Raw genomic sequence first — 25,094 nt, 5'->3', positions numbered from 1 at the left:
TATGATATATAAATGCTATATTCTTTGTACTATAAGTGCTATATTCTTTGTACACTAAAGTGTACAAAGTGTACACTTTAGTGTACAAAGTACACTATATGTGTACTTATATGTACACTATATAAGTGTACATATATGTGCTGTATTCTTTGATTGTACTCTTATGATATATTCTTAACTAGTTTTTATTCTTACAACTCGGATATATTTATAGATGTAATTTTTATGATATATATATTTAATTCATATGATATAACTGATATTATATAAATTTACAGAGAGATTGCTGAGTCATAAAGAGGTTAAAGAATTTGATCAAAGTCATATAACTAGTAAGTGACCATGATTTAAACCCAAGTTTCTCATTCCAAGCTTGTTCCCTAAACCACTAAGCAACACTGCCTAATAATACACACTACTTTTCTCAAGTGATCACACTAGCAGTTCATAAAACTCAAATGCCAACAAAGGGCAGGCAAGCCAAATAAGTGTGCGAAGTGATTAAGTATAAGATCGTGAGTGGAGAGTAGTCAGGATTATGGGAATCAAGAGAACACATATTCAAAATATATGTATATATTAGTGCTGTGCTTTCAAAGCACATCTGTGGGCCAGATTTGGCCCAGAAGGTCACCATTTTGTGTCTCTTGGTTTGTAGAATTTCTCGCTCTCTTCTTACCTTTGAGTAATTTTTGAGGGTATGCTAGGTGCCACATACTCAGAAATAGCGTTTATTTATTTTCTTAATGAGTAAGGGACCTTAGACAGTCACATATTTTGAAATTGGTTTCATTGAAATAAGAGAATGGAAGGAATTAAAAATTTTCTTTTTTTAAACCTTCTTCATACGTTCTTTTAAAATAATGACATCCCCTTTGATGTATACTGCTATTACTTTGCCATCTAATGAAATGATCCTTTCCATTGTCTCTGTGGTTATCTGACATTAAGGTTTTAGAGGCATGGCCCTATTAGTTATTGAATTACTAATTTGCACACTCTAGATGTTGGGGTCTTGATTTAGGACATACATTTTAACATCACTCTGATATTCATCCTCTCAGAATTGCATCAGTCTGTAGGTTCAGCATGGTAAATATCTTAATTCATAAGTACCTCTTAAGCCTGTGTCTTTGTAGTAAATGATATAAAAAGCAAATCTACATAATGTCTTTTAGCCAAGTGAGTATACTCAATCCTCTCTGTGTAGTTATTTTGCTAAAATAACATTTATATACTGTGTTGGGAGGGCTTTGGTGAAATAGGCTTTATATGGTAAAAGCTTAGAATATTCCTAGTTTAAGGAATTTACCTTAGTACAAAAGCAAATGGTTTTGATCAAATGTGAGATTAGGAAACAAAATTCCTCATGTTAAAGTGCTATAGAGTTTAAATCAAAATCAAAATCGTCCTTTAAAAGAATTCAGGTACAATAAATAGAATTTAGATCGCTGAATAGTCAAACTGCTAAATCACTGGCAAATTAGGTAACACAAGGCTCGAGATGTGAATATTATATAATGAGGATAATAAAGGAGTTGAATGTGATGTGCCTCGGGTGCACATTAGTAGCTAATTCCAATATGAATGCTTTGCAATCATTTATCGGTTGAGATGCATGTGTTCAGCTAAATGGAAATCTTGGACGTTCTCGCATACACCCCATTATTTGTAATTGAACACCTGATTTCTATCATGCAACAAATTAACATCTGCACTGGATCTGTCTTTTATGCATATGGATACACTGATTAGAATTTTGCAGATAGGCAGATACTTGAAAACAAAAAGACAACATTGTGAAACACTTCCAGCCATAATTTTTGATTACATATTGAGAATCGTTTAATTATCTTACTCCATTTAATTAGCCCTCCTACTTAGGTCAATTGCTTTTTTATTAACATGACATGTTAGCAATTTGTTAATTGGCATGAAATAACATGAGACTTTTCTGGGTATTTCATATGAGAAATACATGTACTTAAGGAAGCTAAGGAAAATGCAGAGAAGTAAATGTATTCATTAGCCCCCTTACAGCATATACCAGTGCCACTGTGTGGTGCCAGCAAAACGCGTTTCTGCCCTTTGAATTTCTTTCTATTATACAGAATGAATTTGTTGATTTGAGCAGTTACAAAAATTTAGACTGCATATGCCTTTAAAATACAAGTCTTCTGAAATTAAGAGAACAATGAAAAGTGCAGAAGAGATGGACATATATAAACGCTAATAGGTGGGAGGGAGATAGGCAGAGAGATACATACATGCATATAAGAAAATTATGAATAAAAAGATTGTCAATATCAAGCCTTTAAGCTCCAAGCATCTTGACCAGTGTTTTATGTTACAAATTTTACATATCAACAGTATCCTTTTTGTGACATTGACTAAGGCCCTTCAATTTATTGATTCTATATATACCTGTCAAAATAAAAAATATATTCAGTTGATCCATTTTTAAATGAGTTATGGTACTACAAAATAATACACAAATTTCTATGGGTGTACTGTAAAGATTTTATAGGTTACATCTGCAAAGAAAATTTTTTCTTTCAGAGAATTCCTCTAGTATCTGGCACAAACAGACAACTGCCAGTATCCTATGTAGGGGAGGTGAGGGTTTAGCCAGAGTCCATTTAACCACCTTGCATTATAGTCAGTCATTTCAGTACAAATCATTTTCTTTCTAAACCCTGAATGAATACAACTTTGAGGAACTATGTGGTAGTGAGAAAAGGAGAACATAGAATAATATTGGTTTCCCTGTTATTTCTTTATATTCTACTTTATTCTAAATAGGATTTGTGGTTACTTCATACCAGCATAGAATTTATGAGCTAAAAGATTTTGGCATTACTTGGCCCAATATTAGTGTTTTATAAATGAAACACTGAAGGCAAAAGTGGTAGGCCCCTCTAAAGGATGTGTGGAGGGCCGGCCCCATGGCTTAGCGGTTAGGTACGCGCGCTCCGCTGCTGGCGGCCCGGGTTTGGATCCCGAGCGCGCACCCACGTACCGCTTCTCCGGCCACGCTGAGGCCGTGTCCCACATACAGCAACTAGAGGGATGTGCAACTGTGACATGCAACTGTCTACTGGGGCTTTGGGGGGAAAAATAAATAAATAAAATTAATCTTGCCTATAAAAAAAAAAAAAGGATGTGTGGATATTGTTTTAATTAACCTGTGCTGAGTGTATCCTGGGCAAAGCACCAGGTTGGGGATTCTGGCAAATACAAAGATAAATTTATCTAACTCCATCCCAGTGAGAATTGTTCCGTTTTCCTTTCTTGTTAGTAACTTTTTCATCCACTTGGGGGCACACTGATCAAGTTTAAGAAGAAAAGAGAAAAACGTTATTTTGTTTTGTTTATTTTAGTTAGAAAAAACGTTCATAGTACTCTAGGGAAATCTTAAATACTTTTAGGCAAAATACCTTTTAAATATATAGATAAGGCTGAAATTATTGTTAGTTTTTGTTTAAGTTTCAGAATAGGTACAGATTAATCAGTAGTTAATGTGTGGTCTCTGGACCAGGAGCATCAGCATCACTTGAGAACTTGTTACAAATGCAGATGCTCAGGCCTGATCTACTGAATCAGAAACTCGGGCTGTGAGGCCAAGCAATCTGTATTTTCACAAGCTCACTGTGTAAGATTTCATTCCTTGCTAACATTTGAGAACCACTGAATTAGAATAAGTAGATTTTGACATACTTTTAAAATTTCCAACTGTTCAAAAATTATTGGGTTAAAAATTAGCTTATCAAATGTGCTTGAAATATTGTGAAAATGTGTTTCTTAGGAAAGCTTCCTTTCCTACGCTAACAATAAATGAGTCTGAAGAATTAAATTATTTTTTTTGTCCATGATTATACAGCTGGGTCCATATGAGTCAGAAGAGTTCGTTGATTAGTCACTTCCATCCCCACCTTCCAAAAAAAATTTTTTTTAATCAAGTGAAAATTTGAGATGTTATTTGTTTTATATTATGTAGATAAATTAGCCAATTAATGGAATTTCTCAAGTCTAACTCCTTGTAATGATATCAAGACATGGCCTAGATTTCAACACAACGCTGCCTACAATATTTCTTTACATCTTTATGTATCTTTACATTTATTAAAAGAGCTATTATATCTATTGGGTCATTTGAGCCTCAGGATGATCCTTTGAAACAATTAAAAAACCAATCATTACCTCTATTTACAGTTAGGAAAAACTGAGATTCAACTGAGACCAGTTTTAGAACTCATATCTAAGTGTAATATTACTATAGGGACTATACTAATTCTCTTTTTAGATAAGTAGTTAGTTTTGTTCCTCTGTTGCTGCGAGTTAGTGGAAACTATTGGAAGAGAATACCACTGCCATTAAGAGAAAAACTCCAAACTTTTCATGTTTTCTTCAGGAAGGAGAATCTCCTGGACATATGGGGACTGGACTGGGAGGCTGGGACTGTGAGTTCTCCCTTCTGGAGGGGTTCTCTGACATCCTTCGTGTTATGCTAGGCCTCAGCTGTGCTCTACCTTCATCTCACTTACTTTCTCTTCCAATGTAGACATTCCTTCCTTGTGTCTCTTTGCACAGTTAAAGTGGTGTAGAACTTCTGAGAGTCTGTATGCTGAGGGAGAACAAACACGAAAGTAATCACAGAGAATATGAAAATAAAGCTCGCCATCACTCTGGATTCCGACCTACTTATCTACCGTTGTGCGATACTAGGTGCTCTACTCAAAAAGCTGACCTGACTTAGATGGCCCCTCATCAGCGTCCCCTACTATTTTGATCTTAGTCTTCTCCAAATGAAGACTCCTATCTTAACACCCACCACCAAAGGATGGCCTGCTGTATAGGTAAACACTTTCCTGTTCACAACCAATCCAGCAACCAGTACAGGATGCACCTCACCCAATATACAGAGATTGATGTTATTGTTCTGAGATCAAGACCACCTTCTCCATATATGAGATAAATCTTACATGAAGATAAGTGTTTTATGTATATAGAATTTAGGGGCTCTTTCTTCACAATTAACTATAATTGTAAAGTGAATCTTGTAGCAAAGTCAGAAAGTATAAATATTTAATGAATATTGCCAGTTAAAACTTAAAGGTATTCCTTCATATAGTTTTTATAGTATTGAAAGTATCAGAAGTTGGTTATAAACTATATGTTTACTGTAGTTTGCAGCAATAACTGTACCTACCTAATAGGACTGTAGTGAGTATTAACTGAGGTAATATATGTAAAGTACAAAGCACAATGCCTAGAATTCAGTAAATCTCAAAAAATGAGATGTAACCTGTTAAGATAATGATGATGAAATGCATTGCCAATAGTTATTTGAAGAATATCGGTATAGAATGTATGTGATGACGGAATATATTATAATGCAATACTATAGCCTGTCATTTTACTCACTTTTTTATGTCATTGGCTTTTGTTTTTTTTTTAGCTTACAGATTGAATAAAAAGGTTAATAACTTGAGTGCTAGCAAAATAAGTCTAACCAGAAACCTTTTTAATTTCAAATTTTATTGTTGAAAATTGTCTTAATATTTACTAGAATTCTGTATTGCCTTTTAGAGTATTTAAATTATTTCATAAATATATTTTAATTTTATTTGATGATTAAGGATCATTTATTCACCTGTGGTCATCTGTCTGAGAATCTCTGACTCTTGTAAGAACTACCATGGTAGTTTATCTTCACTTTTCATAGTATTTTCTACCTTATGTTAATGTTTGTGGTGAGCATGTCTTCTGTCCTAAACTGCGCAAAGTAAATATTAAGTTGGTTATCACTAAGGAGCACTAACTCCAGGATATGTCTTACAGTCTCTGAAGTGAATTTGTTTTCTTGCCGATTTTCCTCTAATTGTAGAGCAGACAATGGGGGAAAAGCCCTCTCATAAATTGAAAATTATTTGGATTCTAATCAATTACAGTTATAGTGACTTTCTAATAATTTCTGCATCCCACTGAAAAGCAGATGTATGTACCAGCAACAGAATCAAACCCCACACTCAGGGATGTAGTTATGATATGGATCTTTAAAGCAAGATTCTCATTTTCTTTTCCTAGGAAAAAGTAACATGGCTTCTTAATTGAAAATGAACAGATCTCAAATTTCTTTTCAGTTCTGCTTTAGCTGGTGCTACCATACAGAGAGTCGGGGGGTGGGGGAAGATAGAGGGCATTGTCTTCTATGTACTGATATTTTTTGAACTCCATTTTATTATTGTGGTTCTGGTTATTTATTAAGAAAGATCCAGCAATACCTGCAGAATGGCTTTAATTCTTTTCTGTGAAGTAATCTTGATATTCTACATATCCATGTAACAAAATTCTCGTCTTTATCCCTAGCTATATGGCTAAATGAGAGAAAGCCTCTGCTTATATTTATTTTAGAATTAGGTGCTGTTATACTTTTTAAGTAACAGTAAAATCGTTACTTATCTCCTTTCCTCCATCTGTTTCTCGCTCTCTTCCACGTCTACTTTTGCCTGTGAATGTATAACTCTGTCAAATGATTCCATTAAGATGGGAATTACTGAATTATTTGAACTAATGGTTTTGTGTTGCTTTATAAAAAAGACACTGATTTCCACTACTGACACATGCCTTAACATACAGGAAAGAAAAGATTTTGTTCCAAAGTTGCATTTTAGAATCCAGAAGTGCCTTACGAGTATCTTTGCAGATGGTGGTATAGTTGTTTGACAAAAGTAGTAATATATTTCTCCAGTAGATGGCGCAAGCATTCCCCCCAAAACAGAAAATATTTTTGTTGAATAGAGAACTCGGTAATCAAGGTGGTACTAGTATTTAAGTACTATTAAGTAATCTTCAAGACATTTTCTTTTTTAAAAAAATGCAAGAATAAAAGGTTAGAAGAAGGTGAAGTGGTAGTTCATTTTGAACATATCGAACTTGTCAAGGCATCTTATCAAATTAATATAGAAAAATTTCAATGTTTAGTAGTATATGAATAATAAAAGATTTCACTAAGGTCAATTTTAACCAAAAATATCTGAGACTTGAAATTCTGAATATGTAGTGTAAATGTCAAAGGTTTTTATTTCTATTGACTATCTTGATTTCGTTTTTCTTTGTGTCCTGCATTCATAGGCAGAAGCATTGTGAATGCAGTTTAATAGGCAAATAAAAAAAATGCAATTCTTAAGCTTTAAGTTCAAGGAGAAAGAAATATTTTACAAGCCTAGCCCAATGAATCCCAGCCTGATTGTACATCACCCTCTTATTACTATTGCCTTTATTTTGTTATTCATTCTCCAAATAAAAGTGTGTAAGAGAGAAACCAAACAGCAAAGTATACTCTTCTGTAGTCACCTCGAATTTTTTAGTTGGTTGATACGGAGCAAATTCTTAAGAACTTAAGGAATTCAGTAGCTGGGAAACATAATACATGTGCTCTATAGAAATATTACCTTTATTTGATGAATGAGAAACTGGTTGTTTTGTTTTAACTTGTGTGATATCATAGTTGTACTTCATTAGAAAAAGATATACTCAAATTTTTACCCCGCTCTTTGAAAGTTTTTTTTTCCCTAAATGGGCAAAGTTGAAAAATTCATTGCCATTCCCCCCAAACTTCCCAAAGAGTCCCTCAAAAAAGTTAGATTGAGATTTTTTTGGTATATTATACTGCTAGTAATAAAGTAATGATGATGCCACCTTGATTTACATTGTGCTGTGTAGTTTCAAAGGCCTTTTTACATAGCACATCAGTTCACTAGATTTGTATAATGACACTGTCCATTATAGTCGGAGCAAATATTGCAATTCCTGTTTTACAGGTGAAAAAAAGTGAAAGTCATACCAGGTGCATAGCAATTAAAAGTTGAAGGGGCTCAAGAGAATCCATCGTTTGTGTTCTTTCTCTCTTTCTCTGTCTTCGCCCTCTCTCATTAACTCTTTTGCCTTAAGCCAGTTTGTTCAGAACTTAGGCAAAGAAAAGAGGTACTAAATTGTTGGGCCTCCTCAGAGATTCCAACAATGTTCATATATCTTTTAAAAAAAGAATATTAGTGGGAGTTAGAAATCTGGTGGCATTTTGAGATCTTTAGACATAGAATATATTCCATTTTGACTGAAAGGCCCTTGTGATACTGTGACCTTGGGGCATTTTTTCAGCAGGGGTTCAAACTGTCTTGCGCAAAACCCTGGGAGTCCCTTTTTTTGGATAATGGGGTGGTAGGTAGACTGGACTCCTGAACATCTGTGCCTGCTTTCAAAGCAGCTGCTTCTATTAAGTTAAATATTAGGATGACATTCTGCTACTAAAACTATTTGAATACTCTTAATTAAAAAAAAAAATACCAACCTTATGGAAAGTCCAAATTCTATCCAAAGCTTTTTCTTTTACCTTGATATATATTATTTAAATTTTTGCTAGAAATTTACTTCTTTCATTATGTTCTTGTTATAATTGTTCCTAATGACAAAACTAGAAACAGCCATTTAATCATTCTAAAAATGTTTGTGGAACGTCTGCTATATAAATGGAAGAGAGCGAGTCATAACTGATGTGGTCCTTGCCCTCACGGAGCTTATAGTCTTGTGCTGGAAATAGACATCAGTCCAGTATGCCATGCCACAGGCCATAGCGGGGCTGTGGAAGAAATGTCCACATCTTGCCTAATATAGGTAATAAGGGAACATGACCTCTTTAGGGTTGTCAGGGAGGGCTTCTCTGAGAAAGCGTAGTTGGACTGAGGGATGGGAAGAAATTGGAAATGTGAGACTTAAAAACTAAATTGATTTAAATTGTTGGAATGGATGAAATTGTAAGATGTGTGAGACTGATGATAAGACAGACAACTCGCAAACAATGAGAGAAGCAGCGAGAATTTCAAAGTATTTGCACAGAGGGGTACTTGCTGTCAAAGTAAGGCAAAAAAAGATCAAAGGAGCTCAGCACAGGCGATGTTTGCAGATGAGCAGTCAAAGAAGTGTCTACGACCAAGTAATATGTCCAGAATTCAAGAGCAGGGTATTAGAGATTAGCAAGAATGAGAGCAGAGCTGGGTCCTCAGCCTGGGGTACTGGGCAGCTTGTCAGACAGCCACTTAAGCAAAGGGAACAGGGCAGGGATGGAGGCCAAGGTACAGCGTCGAAGCTGGAATGATAGTAAGGGAATTTCACTGCTCAGTCCCTCAACTTGAACCAGAACGCCACAGTCCTCCTTGACAACAGATAAGATTGGTCACAAAGCATAAAATTGAAGCTCAAGTGACGTAGTTTGGGTAGAACAAGGCTGTTGGAGAAGGGAATCTGTGAAACATGCTGGCTGTCACAGGAATTCAAATACCTTTGTAAATAACTCACGTGAAGGTAAGTTACTTTAAAGATGGACGTGGACAATTGTCTAATTTTCAGAGCTCTCCAAAAATGTCCTCATTAACTAAGACCAGAGAGTAACATTACCCAACAAGAGATCTTTTAGGAATCAAACATAGTCTGTGGAGATTATGATCCAAATTTTACAGAAAACTTTTTTTTCAAACATAAATGTTTATAGATTCCTAGTAAAATGATGTTAGAAGTGAAGAAGATATTCTAATTATGGTTAGGATATTAGTTAATTCTGAACAGAATGCAAAAGATGAGTTATATAGTTTTATTGCTTAAAGTCTCATTAACAGTAACGTAGTCCAGCTAATTTCTCGAAGTGTGTGCTGGAGAACATTACTTCTATAAGGTATATTTTAAAAAAGATTGTCATTTTGGAGACACTACACACACAATTCTCCTCCACTTTTCCGTGTCTTATTATAAGTCCAAGTCTCCTATAGGCTCTTAATAGTCCTCACATACAGAACGTTTAGTTTGGTTTAGCTCAGTATTTCTCACATTTATTTGCCCACCAAACCCGTTCTTTTTTCTGCGTACTTCTTCTTTGTATCCAGATGTCCCAAGACACATGCAGTGGAAAATACGGAATCCCAAATTATCTTCTTGATGATTTTCTTTTTAGAGTGTATACAGTTTATACAGTAGGTGTTTTATGTACATATTTCACTTGAATTTATCCTAAATACAAAGAAGGTAGAACAGATATCTCCCTTTATAGAAGAGGAAACTGAGAACTAAAATATCTGTTAACTCAGGAATACCTATATTGTATATAATGTTTTAAAATGTTTGATCATTTTGCTTTGTTTTGGCAACATTGTGCCGCAAAACGGAAGGTATTGCCAATAACCAATAAGAGATAGTTTGATACATTCATAATAGCCTTTGCTAAAACCTTTGTTTTATTGTTACCAAACCATTTGCATTTTCAGGGAGAGGTTAGCTTAATGGACGATCTCACAAAAATATCTAGGATTGCCTAAGTGAATTATTTCATTTTAATCTTCGGGTGCCCCAGAGCTTTTTTGCTAAGTGATGTGGAGTGTCCTTCCCTTTGGGATGTGTCATAGCGTGTCTCCCAGAGATTCAGATCTTCGCAGCCTCTGGCTGCCTCCTAGAGGATGGAAGCACAGACGTGACTCTGTGCAAGTTCGCCTGCTTCCGATAGGTTGCTGAGTACAATCTTTGAACATTCTTTCCCTCTTACCCTCTTCTGAGATATTTTGTAATGACCTTGGAAAGCTCACTAACATTTTTAAACTTTTAACAAAGCTGTGAAGCTTACACACATGCAGAAAAATGTTACTATATTTTGAAGGACATTTAAACAGGAAAAACGTGAAACCATGCCTACAAAATATGCTGCCCTCTGTGGTAGAGTATAACTTTATAAATATCAGCCTTAATGAAATCATGAACCACTAAAAAATATATGTTAGGGCACTTTTTCTGCTAATTGAGATATAAAAAAGTGCTGATGATCAGTTATCAAAGATAAATGTAAGAAAAACTATTTTTCATAAAAGGTTTCTCTGTATAGTTTGATTTAGATTGTTTGGCTGTTTAAAACTATTTTTCATAGAACTACTTAGGTAATTTCCCCAGTTCAGCTTTGTTTCCAGGTGACAGTGTGTTGCCATTTATTTTAAAACACCTCCTTTAAGAATGGTCACTTGAAGTTCTTGGTGTCGTATCTGAAGGTGGAGCAAGGTTTTATGCTCTTCTTATCTTGGCAGTTTGCCTCTATTTATATTCTAGATTGTGCAATGGCAAGCCAGTTTTTAAAAGATGGCTTTTATACCTTAGACAATCATACTTAATCTGATAATGCTGATATGAGCTGAGATTTAACTCAGCTTTAACTGAGATTAAGCGATGAGGAGACTTGTCAGGAAAAAAGAAGGGTGACAGTTTTTGTTACCGATTCTACAAAATATGATACAGAAAATGCGTGAAGAACTCTACATTGGACTCAAGTTTGCTTTTGTAAGTCTCCTGTTCATATAGCACACACGTTTTAACTTCTTACTCAACAGTTAGGAGTTTGATTTTTCTTCATTCATAATTTCTCTCAAAATGTGACGTCATTTTGTTTGGTGATGATCTTTTCCTTGCCTCCCCACCTCTTGTATACTCTTTCCCAGAATTCAGAAAGTATAAACACCCACTAGAAAGTATTTACTTCTGGGTTTCTTAATGCCCAGATCACACTGTTGTCTTGAATCAGTTTCTTTTGCTCATCCTTGGCTGAAAACAAAACAAAAAACAAAAAAAGCTTAATCTTGTGGGGTTAAAGGAAAGAAAGAATGTAGTGAAAGGAAGATTCCTTTTATGCAAGCAGCAGAGGACATGCAGGGCTGACTGAAAGTGCCTGAGGGCATTTGGTCCCTATTGGTTTTCACATCAAATGCAATGGTGCCCATAGATAGCCTGTATTGTTGTCAGTTAAATGGGATCATGAGTGTCTGAAAGGTGTTTGAGAATGAACTGAAAATCATTTTCACAAGTGGATGATTACTTCTGCCACATGTTAACCGAACTCTATCAGAATGGCCCAGATTTTTGAGCCTGCATTAATTGCTCTTTCATCCTTGACTGAGGTTTCCCTTTAAGAAAGCCCTTTCCAAGACTAAACTACTCTATATATTGATTTTTTTTCTTTCTGTATTTTTCCTTGAAAAATAAAGGCTTGTAGAAGAAAAGCTTTATTATTCGTTTCTTTGAATAAAAAGCTAGACTCACAAGTGATCTGCCAAAACTAATAGTCCTTTTTTTCAAGCACTGAATAATTCCCATGTTCTGTATACAATTATGTTTTTCAAATATTCATTAGTGATGATTTTTCATCATAAAGTAAAACCATGAACTCCCACAGCAAGGACTCAGTGCAAATAAATTGTCATATTCTCCTTTCTATTAGAACTGTATGCCACTAGTCTAATTGAAACTAGACTACGATATTCAGTAATATGTTTGGAGAATTTCTGTGAGTCGAAGTATTCTTGGAACAATCTTCAAGTTAGAAAGGTTTTATAATGTGCTTTTAAAGTGTTTGGGTAAACGAGTTCTTTATTTCATGTTAGCGTTTTCTATTTCAAATTTGGTATAGTTAGAGAATATTAGCTGTTTATTCTATTTTTATTCTTATTCTATACTAGAATAATAGAATATATTGTAGTTCAGACATATGTTATGAAGATGAGTTAAATCTCAATTTTTAAAACTAATCAGAAAATGAGTTCTTGAAATTGCATTAACTTTTGTGATTAGCAGAGAAATATATAGCATTTATTTTAAAAATGGCTTAATTTATTAGTAAAAGTAATTTTGGAAGTATTTTGGGTTAAAGGAAGACAAATCACAGAATGTTATATGTGAATCTATTTTTTAAAAAACGTATTTGAAGGGGTACTGTGTAAAAACAAGCATTTGAAATAATTTTATTTTCCAAGCATTGCAGTATGAACATGTGATGAAATGTAAATATCTATTTGAAAATCCAGCAAAAATAAGGATAGTAATTTTACTGATTTTTGTTTTGCTTTAAGTTTATTTTTACCAAACTTCATTTTACTTAATAAATCTATCGTTGAGACCATTTTATTGATAATAGAATAATATGTATTGTTAATGGTCAATGTAAATCTAAAGAAAAGTTTTTATTCCTGTTGTCAAGGACATTCTGATGGATTTCATATGTCCACAAATAAACATTTTTAGAAGCTACTCTAGTGTATATTCTGGTTGATTTGTTAATTAAGTTAACAAATAACTCTTTTAAGGATCGTGTTGATACCATGGAGATTATACAATTTTTAGTGTGAAGTTTTGAGATTCTCAAATGACTATATGTAACTGTTGATGCAGAAGATGAAAAATAGTGCTTGTTTGCCTTTTTTTTGTGTGAGGAAGATCAGACCTGAGCTAACATCCATGCCAATCCTCCTCTTTTTTTGCTGAGGAAGACTGGCCCTGGGCTAACATCCGTGCCCATCTTCTTCCACTTTATTATGGGTCGCCACCACAACATGGCCTAGACAAGCGGTACATCGGTGTGCACCCGGGATCCAAACCCAGGCCGCCAGCAGCAAAGCTCAAACACTTAACCGCTGTGCCACGGGGCCGGCCCTTGCCCTGTTTGCCTTGTTAATAGTAATTATATTGAGGTGAGGTTTGGCCATACCAAAATTCTTTTATTTTCTCTTTTTTCTCTTCTCTTGACATTTTTCCTAACAGCATATGGTACATAATTTATGCATCCACATCATGTTTTACAATAAAAAGTGGAAACGTTCAAATTGATATTTGAACATAGAGCATGACCTAAGAATAGTTAGAAGTACCAAAAAATAGCCATAGGTGAATGCAACATTGATACACCTTTAGCTGGTTTTGTGCATTGTTTCCTAGCAATGATTCCTCTGTTTCTTTGGAGCAAATAGTGCTCTCCGTTAGAAACAGCCCTAGAAGAGGGATTAATACTTTAAGATTATTGCTGTGTTTATACTGATTTATAAAACCAAATGCTTCGAGGCTTTACTCTTATGTGTTAAATCCAAGCTTTGTGTCAGTGCTACTAATTTCATTGTTACCTAATCCCATGTAAGAAGAGAAGATTTTAAAGTTAAGCAGGCAATTTTTTGTTCAAAGGGAACGACTTCGTAATACCCTACTTATGTTGGGTGTATTGATGAAAGCAAACACTTTTAAATAGTATCTGAGCAGTTATTTTTAAATAATCCAAAATACTCTAGTTACACGAGTATTGTGATGCATTGGAAATATTTCAATGGAAAAAGTGGTATATTTAGTACAAATTAGCATTGGAAATATATGTTTTTAAAATATGTACAACAGAATATCTCTTTATCCCCGTTCAAATAATAATTCTTGGATCAAATTTAAGTTTGATTAGGTAATTTTTTTCCTAGGGCCTTACTCTAACAGAGTACTGGAGAATGTAGTTTGACTGTGAAAACTGCTGGTATGCGTTCGTTCATTCTCCATCCATTTCTTACTTCACTGAAATAATTTAACAATGGTGAGCAAAATTGTTTTGTTTAAAACCAAATTCTGTATGTTGATGAAAATACTATTGAAAGCCCCACAAAAAAAACCCAAAAAACAAAAACAAAACTTGCTTTCCTCTTTAAAATAAGGTGAAAAAAAATTCACAGAACCCATTAGCAAATGTTACTCTCGTGCTGTGTGATAAATATTTATTTTATTGGCTAACGTTATAAATTGTCACATAAAACCCAGTTAAATGTGTGTTCCCAGTTTGACTGGTATTTGGCAAGTCTGATTTACATACCTTTATAAAAAACTTTCTTTTTTTATTTGAGGTAATCATACAATGGAGAGGAAGCTAGTAATGACTCAAGAGGTTACAAAGTATTCAGGGAGCATACAGCTGCAGAGCAGACCCACCAACAGGTCTGTAGTACACTAGGCAAGGTACTCTCTCTCCAGGATGACAAATATGCTTCTTGGATGATGTTCCCTACACCTTTATTGAGTAGAATCAGATTTCATAAAGCAGTAAAAAACCAATTTGTCCAGAATTCACATGACAAGAAAATAATAATAGATTTTTTTAATTCTGAACTATTTTTATGAAACAGAAATAAGTGACAAGTAAATAGCTTTCCAGGATCTGTTTAACACTATTGCCATTGTATGTCAAATAGATGTAGCCCTGTCAGCTGTACCTTTTCCTTTTACAGAATTATGTAGTTATAATTGATGTTCATAATAATGACCCTGAGACGCCATAGGGTCCTTTGTAAATCATTAAAGATCAAATTACATTGTATAACTATTTGAAGTCAACCTATTGTATACAAATTCTTTAAAAATTTGTTATAATAGTCTCTTTATGTATAGTAACTCATCTTTCAGTAATTAAGAATACTTGAACATCGCTATGTAAGTGTAATGAAGTGAATCTATTGCCTAGTAGAACATATGTTAAATGTAAATTTAGTATATTTTTCTGAAGTAAAAAAAAATCTTATTGGATTTTTTTTTTTTTTTTTTTTTTTTTTTTTTGTGAGGAGATCAGCCCTGAGCTAACATCCGCCAATCCTCCTCCTTTTTTGCTGAGGAAGACGGCCCTGGGCTAACATCGGTGCCTATCTTCCTCCACTTTATATGGGACGCCGCCACAGCATGGCTTACCAAGCAGTGCGTCGGTGCGCGCCCGGGATCCGAACCAGCGAACCCCGGGCCGCCGCAGCGGAGCGCGCGCACTTAACCGCTTGCGCCACCGGGCCGGCCCCAAATCTTATTGGATTTTTATCCATAAAAGAGAGAATTTATAACCTAACACTCAATATTAAAAAAACAGAACTGTGATTCAATAACAAAGCTAGACATAAAGATAGCTTAGGAAAGAATATATTTTGATTTTTACAGATGCTTTCTAATGAACAGATCATCCTGTTGTAAGCAAATATTCAAATGATTCAAATATTCCCTTTTCCTTACTCTCTCGACACTTCAACCCTCCCAGAGCTAAGACCACTGACCTACAAAGAATTTAGACTGCTCCAAATTCCAGAACTTGCAAATAGCCGTGAAAACTGAAAACCCATTTAACCATTAAAAGCTTGTAGGAGTTCTCCATTGCACTCAAGATAAAGCGACAAAGATTATCTTTGGTTTATAGGTATTCAACTTAGTCATACCAGAAATATTATTTATGGAGCTGTAATGACCACATCTCCAAAATCCTTAATAATAAAGTTTTTGCTTCTGAAAGTAAGATATACTTTCTTACATTGCTAGTGGTAATGAAAAATTGTACAACCACTTTGGAAAGTAGTTTGGCAGTTTCTTATAAAGTTAAACACATTCTCTCAATATAACTCACTGATCCCTCTCCTAGATATTTACCCAGGAGAAACGAAAGCATGTTCACACAAAGACCTGTACATGAACGTTTATAGCAACTTTATTTATGATAACCAAAAAAGTGGAAACAACCCAAACGTCCACCAACTGGTAAATGGATAAACACATTGAAGTAAATTCATACAGTGAAATAAAATATTCAGCAATAAAAAGGAATGAATTTCCTGTTCATATGTATGCATGACATATGTATGAATATGTATAAATCTCCACAACGATATGTATGAATCTCAAAAGCTTTACACTACTAAGTAAAGAAGCAAGATACAAAAGGGTACATAGTATATAATTCCACTTATATGACATTCTGGAAAACAAAAAACTTTAAGGTCATAGATCAGTGGTTGCAGAGCTGGGGATGTGAGAAGAAAATTGATCATAAAAGGGCATGAAGGAACTTTTGTGGGGGGTGTGGAAATGTTCTATAAGTTCGTTGCAATAGTGGTTACGTGACTTTGTCAACATTCATCAAATTATGTACCTAAAATGGGCGAATTTTACTTTATGTAAAATATAACAATAAACCTTACTTTAAAAAAATGGAAGATGTACTCAATGTAGACACTGTGGAAATGCAGAAAGACATGAATAATATGAAATTCATCTTTAATCTCACCAGCCAGATATTAACTGCACGTTTAACATTTTGCTGCATCTTTCTGGATTTTTTTTCCAAGCATGTAGTATAAGATTGTGTGACTGCTTTTTTTTTTTTTTTTAACTTAACATTATAATAATTTTTCCATATTATTCTTTTTTGGCATCACTTTTTTTTTTTTTTTTTTTTTTGTGAGAAAGATCAGCCCTGAGCTAACATCTGCCAATCCTTCACTTTTTTTTTTTTTTTTTTTTTTTTTTTGTGAGAAAGATCAGCCCTGAGCTAACATCTGCCAATCCTCCTCTTTTTTGCTGAGGAAGACTGGTGGAGGGGCTAACATCCATGCCAATCTTTCTCCACTTTATATGAGATGCCGCCACAGCATGGCTTTGCCAAGCGGTGCGTTGGTGCGCGCCCAGGATCTGAACCAGCGAACCCCAGGCTCCTGCAGCAGAGCGCGCGCGCTTAACTGCTTGCGCCACCGGGTTGGCCCCTTGGCATCACTTTTAATGGCAACCTAATCATTCCTTACTCTTTGATTCTTAGATGGTTTTTGAGTTTTTGCTTTTAAACGGTATTGATGAATGTCTTTTTTCTTCATTCTTCCCTCAATTTTAAGTGTCTCTTATGCCAAGAATCTTTTATATCAGTGAAAAAGCAGCTAGAGAGTGATTTGATACCTAAATCCAGAACTCGGCATTGTAGTGAAAAAACTCAAATTCATTAAAGTGAAGTTTTAACGTGTTCTTATTCAGTATAGTTATCTTTTCTGATGTATTTTATTCATGTCCATTTTTTTACATAAAATTTTTGTCTGGCTAATATGAAAACTAAAGGGCAGAAACTATCATATTTTTCCTGCATAGCATTTATAACATTTCCCTTATGCAGTTAATTTTTTGTTGAGTGTAATTTTTTTTTAATGTGGAGAGGAAAACTCTTATGACCAGTTACTTTGTGGGTATATTTGCTCAATTGTGACTTCTTTTGTATATGTTCGATTGAATTCTTTCTTATAGTGCAATAGCCCCAAATACCTCAAGGCCTAACATTCAAATGCTTACCGTGGTCCAGTCTCATTGCCTTTTACTCTGTTTCTTATAACATCTTTCAGTATACACATGTATCCATCCATCCACCCTTCTGTCATCTGAGAAACCATGCATTTTCATTCTAAATTTGTTGGTCCATCATTTTGAATAATGTTGCAGCTGACAGTGGTATTCCTTATACAGGACCTACACTCGCAGCAAGACTTACACTTGACTTGCTTGTAATGTTGATGGTTTGCATATCACTATTCGCTTTCACTTATGTATGACCCAGTTGCCCAGCAGCTGTGAGACCATTTGAAGGAGCGGAGAAGCAGGCTGTGGTCCCAGGCACAGGTTATTCCACATGCCCTCTGTGGCCCGAGGCAGCTATTTGGTGCGCATCTTGCTAGTGCACTTTGATAGAGGGCATCAGTGGTATCCACAGTATTCTGCTCCTGAGGTCATTGCTGTTAACCCTGTAATAGGAGCTTGGGGGTGTGCATTTCAGGAGAGGAAAATTGCATAGGAAAGACAGAAAGAGAGCAGCTAAACACCTATTACCAGAACCATAGAAGAGAAGTTAGAGGCTAGAGCAAAGGTGAGGCAGCGGCTTTAAGGGGTCCTCTGGAGGAGACAGTGAACAGGTGAGAACAGTAGCGGCAGATGTCTCTGTCAGTCACTAGAGGGATTCACATTACATCCACCAGCACAGATGATATGGTATCAAGGGTATCGTGAGAGCAGAGTGGAAAAGTTCACCAAACACTTCAGCTGGCTGATGTGTCTGAAAGAAAATATATAATTGATTTGGACAGTATGCTTGATGCTTTCCAATGCAAGAGCCTACTTTTTTTTTTTTTTTTTTTGGTGAGGAGATCAGCCCTGTCCTAACATCTGCCAATCCTCCTCATTTTTTGCTAAGGAAGACTGGCCCCAGGCTAACATCCGTGCCCATCTTCCTCCACTTTATGTGGGACGCCGCCACAGCATGGCTTGCCAAGCGGTGCATCAGTGCGCACCGGGATCCGAACCGGCGAACCCCGGGCCGCCGCAGCGGAGCGCGCGACTAAACCGCTTACGCCACTGGGCCAGCCCCGCAAGAGCCTACTTTTTATTATGACTTTTAGTAATCTCATGTTGGTCTCTCTTTTTTTTTTTTTTTTTTTGATTCTGAAGATTTAGAAATACAGAGAATAAAGAAGGAAACTTAAATCTTCCATAAAAATAAGTTTAAATGGAAACTTAAATCTTCCACTCAAAGATACTGTTACTAATATTTTAGAGTATTTATTTCATATATGTATACATATATATTTTTTTTTTTTTTACAAATTCCAAATCATTAAGTATGTAATTCTGAATCTGCTCTTTTCAGATAACTTTATATATTGAGATATTCTTTATGTTATTAATTTCATCAAAAATATAATTTTAGGGGCAGCATAGGATCTTTTTTTCTATGAATATGCCAGCATTTAGTAAACAATTCACCTACTGTTGGACATTTAAGTTATTACATTTCAATAATATAAATAACACCATTCTATGTATTCATGTAGTATACATCTTCATGTGCATTTCTAATTATTTTCCTAATAAATTCCAGGATGAAAAGGTAGGACTATTTCTTCATATTGTCATGTTATCCTACAGAAAGGTGATCATACGTTACACTCCACTAATAGTGAGTAAGAGTGTACATTCATTTCACCACACTTCAGCTGACATCTCATATTACTTTTTTTAAAAAGGGCAAAAAATATGTTTGTTTTGTTTTGCAAAAGAGAATTATTTTAATAAGACAGAAACTAAAAATTCAAGCTTTTAGTTTTAAAAATTGTGAAAGTCTAGAGACTTTAAGCCCCTAAATAAACTGTTAGCTATAGTGCTTTTTTATTACTCAGAATTCTATATAAATTAACTTAGTTTGAATAGCATCTTTAATGTTAAACCTTCACTTCAGAAAAAGGGATTGTGATAAAATATTGAAAAATCTTACTTTAATTTAAAAATTCAGCCTCTATTTGTCATATTTTAAACTTCTAACAATGTTTTCCACTTTTGTAGGAGGTGTGTGTGTAGTTTCATGGTGTAATTTTAAAATAGATCTCCATGACAAGCTTACACTTCATTAAATTTTTAATTTCTTCTTTTTCCTCCTTGATACTTAAGCTTACATCTGTATATTCAGTAAGAACAAAAGTTCTATCTCAAATGATGGACTAATCATTTCAATTTAGGTTACTAATAGCAATGCAAAGTTAAAAGCCTTGGTTGAAACTATGTTAAATTACACAGTGTTATCTTCGTTATTATCTGAGTTTCATAGTTAGGAAAATTTGCAGCAAGATGCTTCCATAAGTCAGGTAAATCCCTGAATTGTGGAGCTGACAGGGACATTAGACATCAGCAAATCCAATCCTTTCATTTGATGGTTGAGGAAATCGAAACTGAGATTGGTGTAGACACACCTCGAGGTCACTCAGCTGGACAGTGACCCTTCACCTTGGGTTCCTGACTCTACAGCAGCTCCTCCTCGGGCCCCGCTCCTCAGCCCCAGTCATCTGAGAGCTGAAACCTTCAGTACCACATTCTCAACTCGTAGCCTTTGTCTCTCCTAGGAAGTGTGTGTAAGAAGACAATTCCTACTGGTTCTTTGATTATCCTTTCTAACTCCAACTTCGCTCAATTTGTGGTAAGAACTGACAAATTGATAAGCCACATAAATCAATTCCCTTTCAAGAACCTAGAATAAGCTCAGTCATTTTGTAATACAGAAGCTGCGTGCCGTCTCAGATTCCAAATAAACTAAACCTTGCCTTTAGCAGGCTGGCCTCAAGAATAAATACCTATGGAAGAAATACGATTACGCAGAACTACAACATTATTCATATAAAGTCTTCTTTTGCTTGTTTGTTTTTCTTGCCAGATATCTGTATGCCCTTGGACAGAAGGTTTGGAAAAGATGGAAAAAACGTTACTTTGTTCTTGTACAGGTTAGTAAATTTTTTTCCTGTTGCATAATCGCTCTAAGATAGTGTTTCTCAAACTTTTGTTTATGTAGCTTGTATCTATCAGTATTTACTGTATTAGAAATTAAAACTGAGACAGTAAAAAAAATATATATTCGTTTTGAAATAAAAGTGTTTAATCCATTACATGCTAATACAGATAATATTTTTACATAAAATAACTATTTTCCAAAGCAAACATCTTAGTGAAATAAGGGGCATTATTTTATGCTTTTGTACATCTCTTTAATGTTTGACTTAATAGAATGCAGGTGTATTTTCATATCAGCTTCTGCCTTCAGTCTCTTGCAATATCAGATGAAATTTAGCCTCTGGAAAATGCTACCCTGATGAGAGAATAAGTGTGAAAAAGGCACATGATATCTGAATACTGTTATAAAAGTAGTTTTGACCTCACATATCCCCTGAAAGGATCTTGAAGATCTCCAGGATTCCAAGACCATACCTTGAGAATTACATCCTTGTGATATTTTATATATAAACCTTAATGTATACAAACACTCATTTTTATACAAATATGCCATATATATCACTTACATAAATATGTCTTTACATTGATTGTTAGATTTATTTGTGTTAGGATTCTGAATGTAGGCAAATTATTGGAATATAAAGTTTGGCTGACTCTTTTGTTTTTTGGTTTTTTTTTGAATCATGGATAACCTTTGCTCATAGAATATACTCATTAAGTGCAATTTACTTAGAAAGAAAAGCTTTCTAAGTAATAGTCATTCCATTCTGTGATAAATCCAAGCTGTTTTATTCCCAATGGATATATATGAAAAGAGAATCACTCTTGGAATTCTTAACAGAAAACAGTCTCTAAAAATTAATTCCTACTCACACATTAAGCGAACTTAAATGAACTAGATCATAATGACATGGTGAAATGCCAAGGAAGGAAAATTGTCATCTGTTCTCTTCTGGAAATATGGCCATCTATCAGTTGCCAGGTAAAATTACTGATGTGCCATAATGGCTTGGTAATTGCATGAAAAGTATAAAAATTTAGTCAAAAGTAGTTTTATCTACGTGGCAAAAAGCCAGCCTATTTTTTTCCTGGCTAATATGTGACCTTTTCACTTGGTCAACTAATTTAATAAAAGATTCCCTCTCTCTCTCTCTCTCTCTTTCTCTCTCTCTCTCTCTCTCTCTCTCTGTCTCTCTCTCTCTCTCTCACTCTCTCTCTCTGTCTCTCTGTCTCGTTATAAAGCCCAAGCATTGCTTTGAGTAAGGGCCCCCTGTTTGGAGTTCTGGGTGATTTATCCTCCAAATACCACACCTATGAGGCATCTTCTTAGGTTTCCAGGTTTAATTTCTTTGCCTTGGCACAAGAACTTACATGCATTCACTAAGCAGTTTGAATGCAGATCTTTCTGGACATTTTGATTTTATTCCTGTCTAGTAATGTCTTGCTCACGTCTAATTTGACAAGTTTGTGTTAGTGACTTCTCTTTATTGAGTCTTTGAAAAGACTCAATAACTGTTGTTCTGCCAATAAACTAACCCAACTGATTCTTAATAAGCATAGTGTTTTACGTATTAGTCATTAGCAGTTTTAGCTACACAACACAATTGAGAAAAGTTACAGAGATTTCCCATATATCCCGTCCCCACACATGCATAGCCTCCCTCTATTATCAACATCTCTTGGTATGTTTGTTAGCAAGGATGAACTGACATTGATACATCATAATCATCCTAAGTCCGTAGTTTACATTATAGTTCACTCTTGGTGTTGTATGGTATATACTTTGGGACAAATGTATAATGACGTATATCCATCAGTGTAATATCATACAGAGTATTTTCACTGCCCTAAATATTCCCCTGTACTCTCCCTATTCATCTCTCCCCTACCCCCTGGCAACCATTGATCTTTTTGTTGTCTTCATAGTTTTGCCTTTTCCAGGGTGTCATATAGTTGGAATCACACAGTATGTAGCCTTTTCAGATTGGCTTCTTTCACTTAGTAATATTCGTTTAAGTTTCTTCCATGTTTTTTCATAGCTTGATAGCTCATTTCTTTTTAGTGCTGAATACTATTCCATTGTCTGGATAAACCACAGTTTATTTATCCATTCACCTATGAAGGGCATCTTGGTTGCTTCCAAGTTTTGACAGTTATGAATAAAGCTGCTATAAACATCTGTGTGTAGATTTCTGTGTAGACATAAGCTTTCAATTCCTTTGGGTAAATTGGAGCACCATTGGGTAAATTCCTTTGGGTAAACCAAGGAGCACCATTGCTGGATCATACTCAAGATGTTCTAAAGAATGAATCAGAGAGTGTTTGTTAGTCTGAGATCTGGTTAAGTGACAGTAGGCTAAAAGAGTTTCGAATATACTGATTGTTTAATATGAAAATTAGGCTTTATTGGATCAATCTTGAGAGGTCAAATGATCACCTCATGCTTTTGGCCAGGTAAGGTTCGACCTAATCTTTTGCTTCTTATTTTCTAGCATATGATCATAAGAATCAAAAGTTACAGGACAAACATGTATACTTTGATTATAACTCCATAAGAGAGTTTAGAAATGAAAGAAGGAATTTGAATACTTTGAAATCATTAATTGGCGTGTCTTTGAGGAACGTTGATCATGTCTTTTGGGAGTTAGAAAGTTCTCCCAATAACAAAAATATGTGTTTAACATTTTAACGGGTAAAATCCAATTTAAACCAAGGTAGGTAAACACATATACTCCATAATTGAAATTTAGAGTAATGCTACCAAACTTGAATGAATTCAGATTTATTCTACAAAAGGTATCATCTTAAAATTTGAAGTCATATTTAAGCATTATATCTTTACACAAATATATGTACATACATGCACTCACAGAGAATCCTGTGCCCAAATGTACTGAAATGAAATATACATGCCAATACTTGGACAACTTTTTGAAGTTTTAAGTACAATTGAATCTTCCTTTCAATTCCAAATGTAATGGGAAGACGAATTGAATACACACACTTCAAAATCTAAATTGATATGTATAGATTCAACGAGAATGACCCATTGAGGGGAACTAGGTAGTTTTTATTAGTATTTTTAAAGATAGCTTTCATTCTATCGGCTCACAGCTTGTAGGTCCATACCTGCAGGCTGCATTATTGAAAGGTGAAGGAGTCGTTTTTCTAGGGAGGACAGTATACCCCTGCTGTGTCTGCTGCTGCCATCAGCAGAATGGTGCTCTGGTGATAATGTGAATCTCATCACCACTTGTGAGTGTGTATTATATGAGTAATATAGCCGGAGATCTAGCTATCGGCCCAAGAATTTGTACTCATAAAAATTGGAGAGTCAAGTTTGGCCAGCTGCAAAGTCATTGTTCAAAGTGAACACTTGAGGAGCTGCTGAGGTGAAAAGACTTTTCAAGGACTCTCCTATAAGCATTTAGATCAGAGTTGAAAATGGGAAAATAAATCATTTATTAGTGTTGGAGTGTGTGTTTAGCTTCTACATGAGATTACTTTTGGTCCCCATTTAGATTCTGAAGCCAATAGAGTTGCAGTATTAAATGGATTTTTATGTTTTTTAAGAGGCTGCATTTTTTTTAATGAAGGTAAATTTTGGTTCAAGCCAAATTGAAAGAGCAGTGATTTTGAAGAATATTTTTGAAATCTTACCAAAATTAAGCTTACATATGTTTCTTATTCATTTTTCTTATGATTATTCAGTATGTTAGATTTGGAGGATATCATTGGTATATAGTACTTATGACACTAACAGTTTTGTTCATTACAGTAAAACCATTTAATAGCTTTAAAATTGTTTTTATGATTTAACCAAACTGAATTATTTCGTAACTCCATATTCTAGTAATGCCTGTTCAAATAACCGTGTTAACTGTATGCCCCCAGGTATTGAATATTCTGTGATAAATCCAAAAATTCCTGAAGCGCTCTCCTCTTAATAGAATTATTGCTATATTTAATCTAATATTTATTACGCAATTGTGGCAGGCTTTTATGTAAAGCACTTTTAACACATTATCTTATTTATTCCTCAGAATAAGATACGTTTGAGTGTAGGTATTATTATCCTCATTGTGCAGATAAAATTAATGTACAAAGGGGTTGTATAATTTACCCAGAATTTCACAGTTAGTATGTGGTAGAGTCAAGTGATC

General features: G+C 34.8%; 1 protein-coding gene across 6 annotated transcripts in view; it reads left to right on the top strand.

Moving 5' to 3' along the window:
• Window positions 1-25,094, top strand: part of CADPS2 (calcium dependent secretion activator 2) — a 495,178-nt gene that overhangs the window by 295,576 nt on the left and 174,508 nt on the right. For all 6 annotated transcript variants that reach the window (XM_058529077.1, XM_058529069.1, XM_058529059.1 and 3 more), the window contains one exon: window positions 20,858-20,924. In XM_058529077.1, coding sequence (XP_058385060.1) covers window positions 20,858-20,924 — 67 coding nt within the window. The remainder of the gene's footprint in view (window positions 1-20,857; window positions 20,925-25,094) is intronic.

Source organism: Diceros bicornis, chromosome 3 (assembly GCF_020826845.1).
Source record: "Diceros bicornis minor isolate mBicDic1 chromosome 3, mDicBic1.mat.cur, whole genome shotgun sequence".
NCBI lineage: Eukaryota > Metazoa > Chordata > Mammalia > Perissodactyla > Rhinocerotidae > Diceros > Diceros bicornis.
Note: the sequence above shows the minus strand (reverse complement) of the source record. Positions and strands in the feature narration are given on the sequence as shown.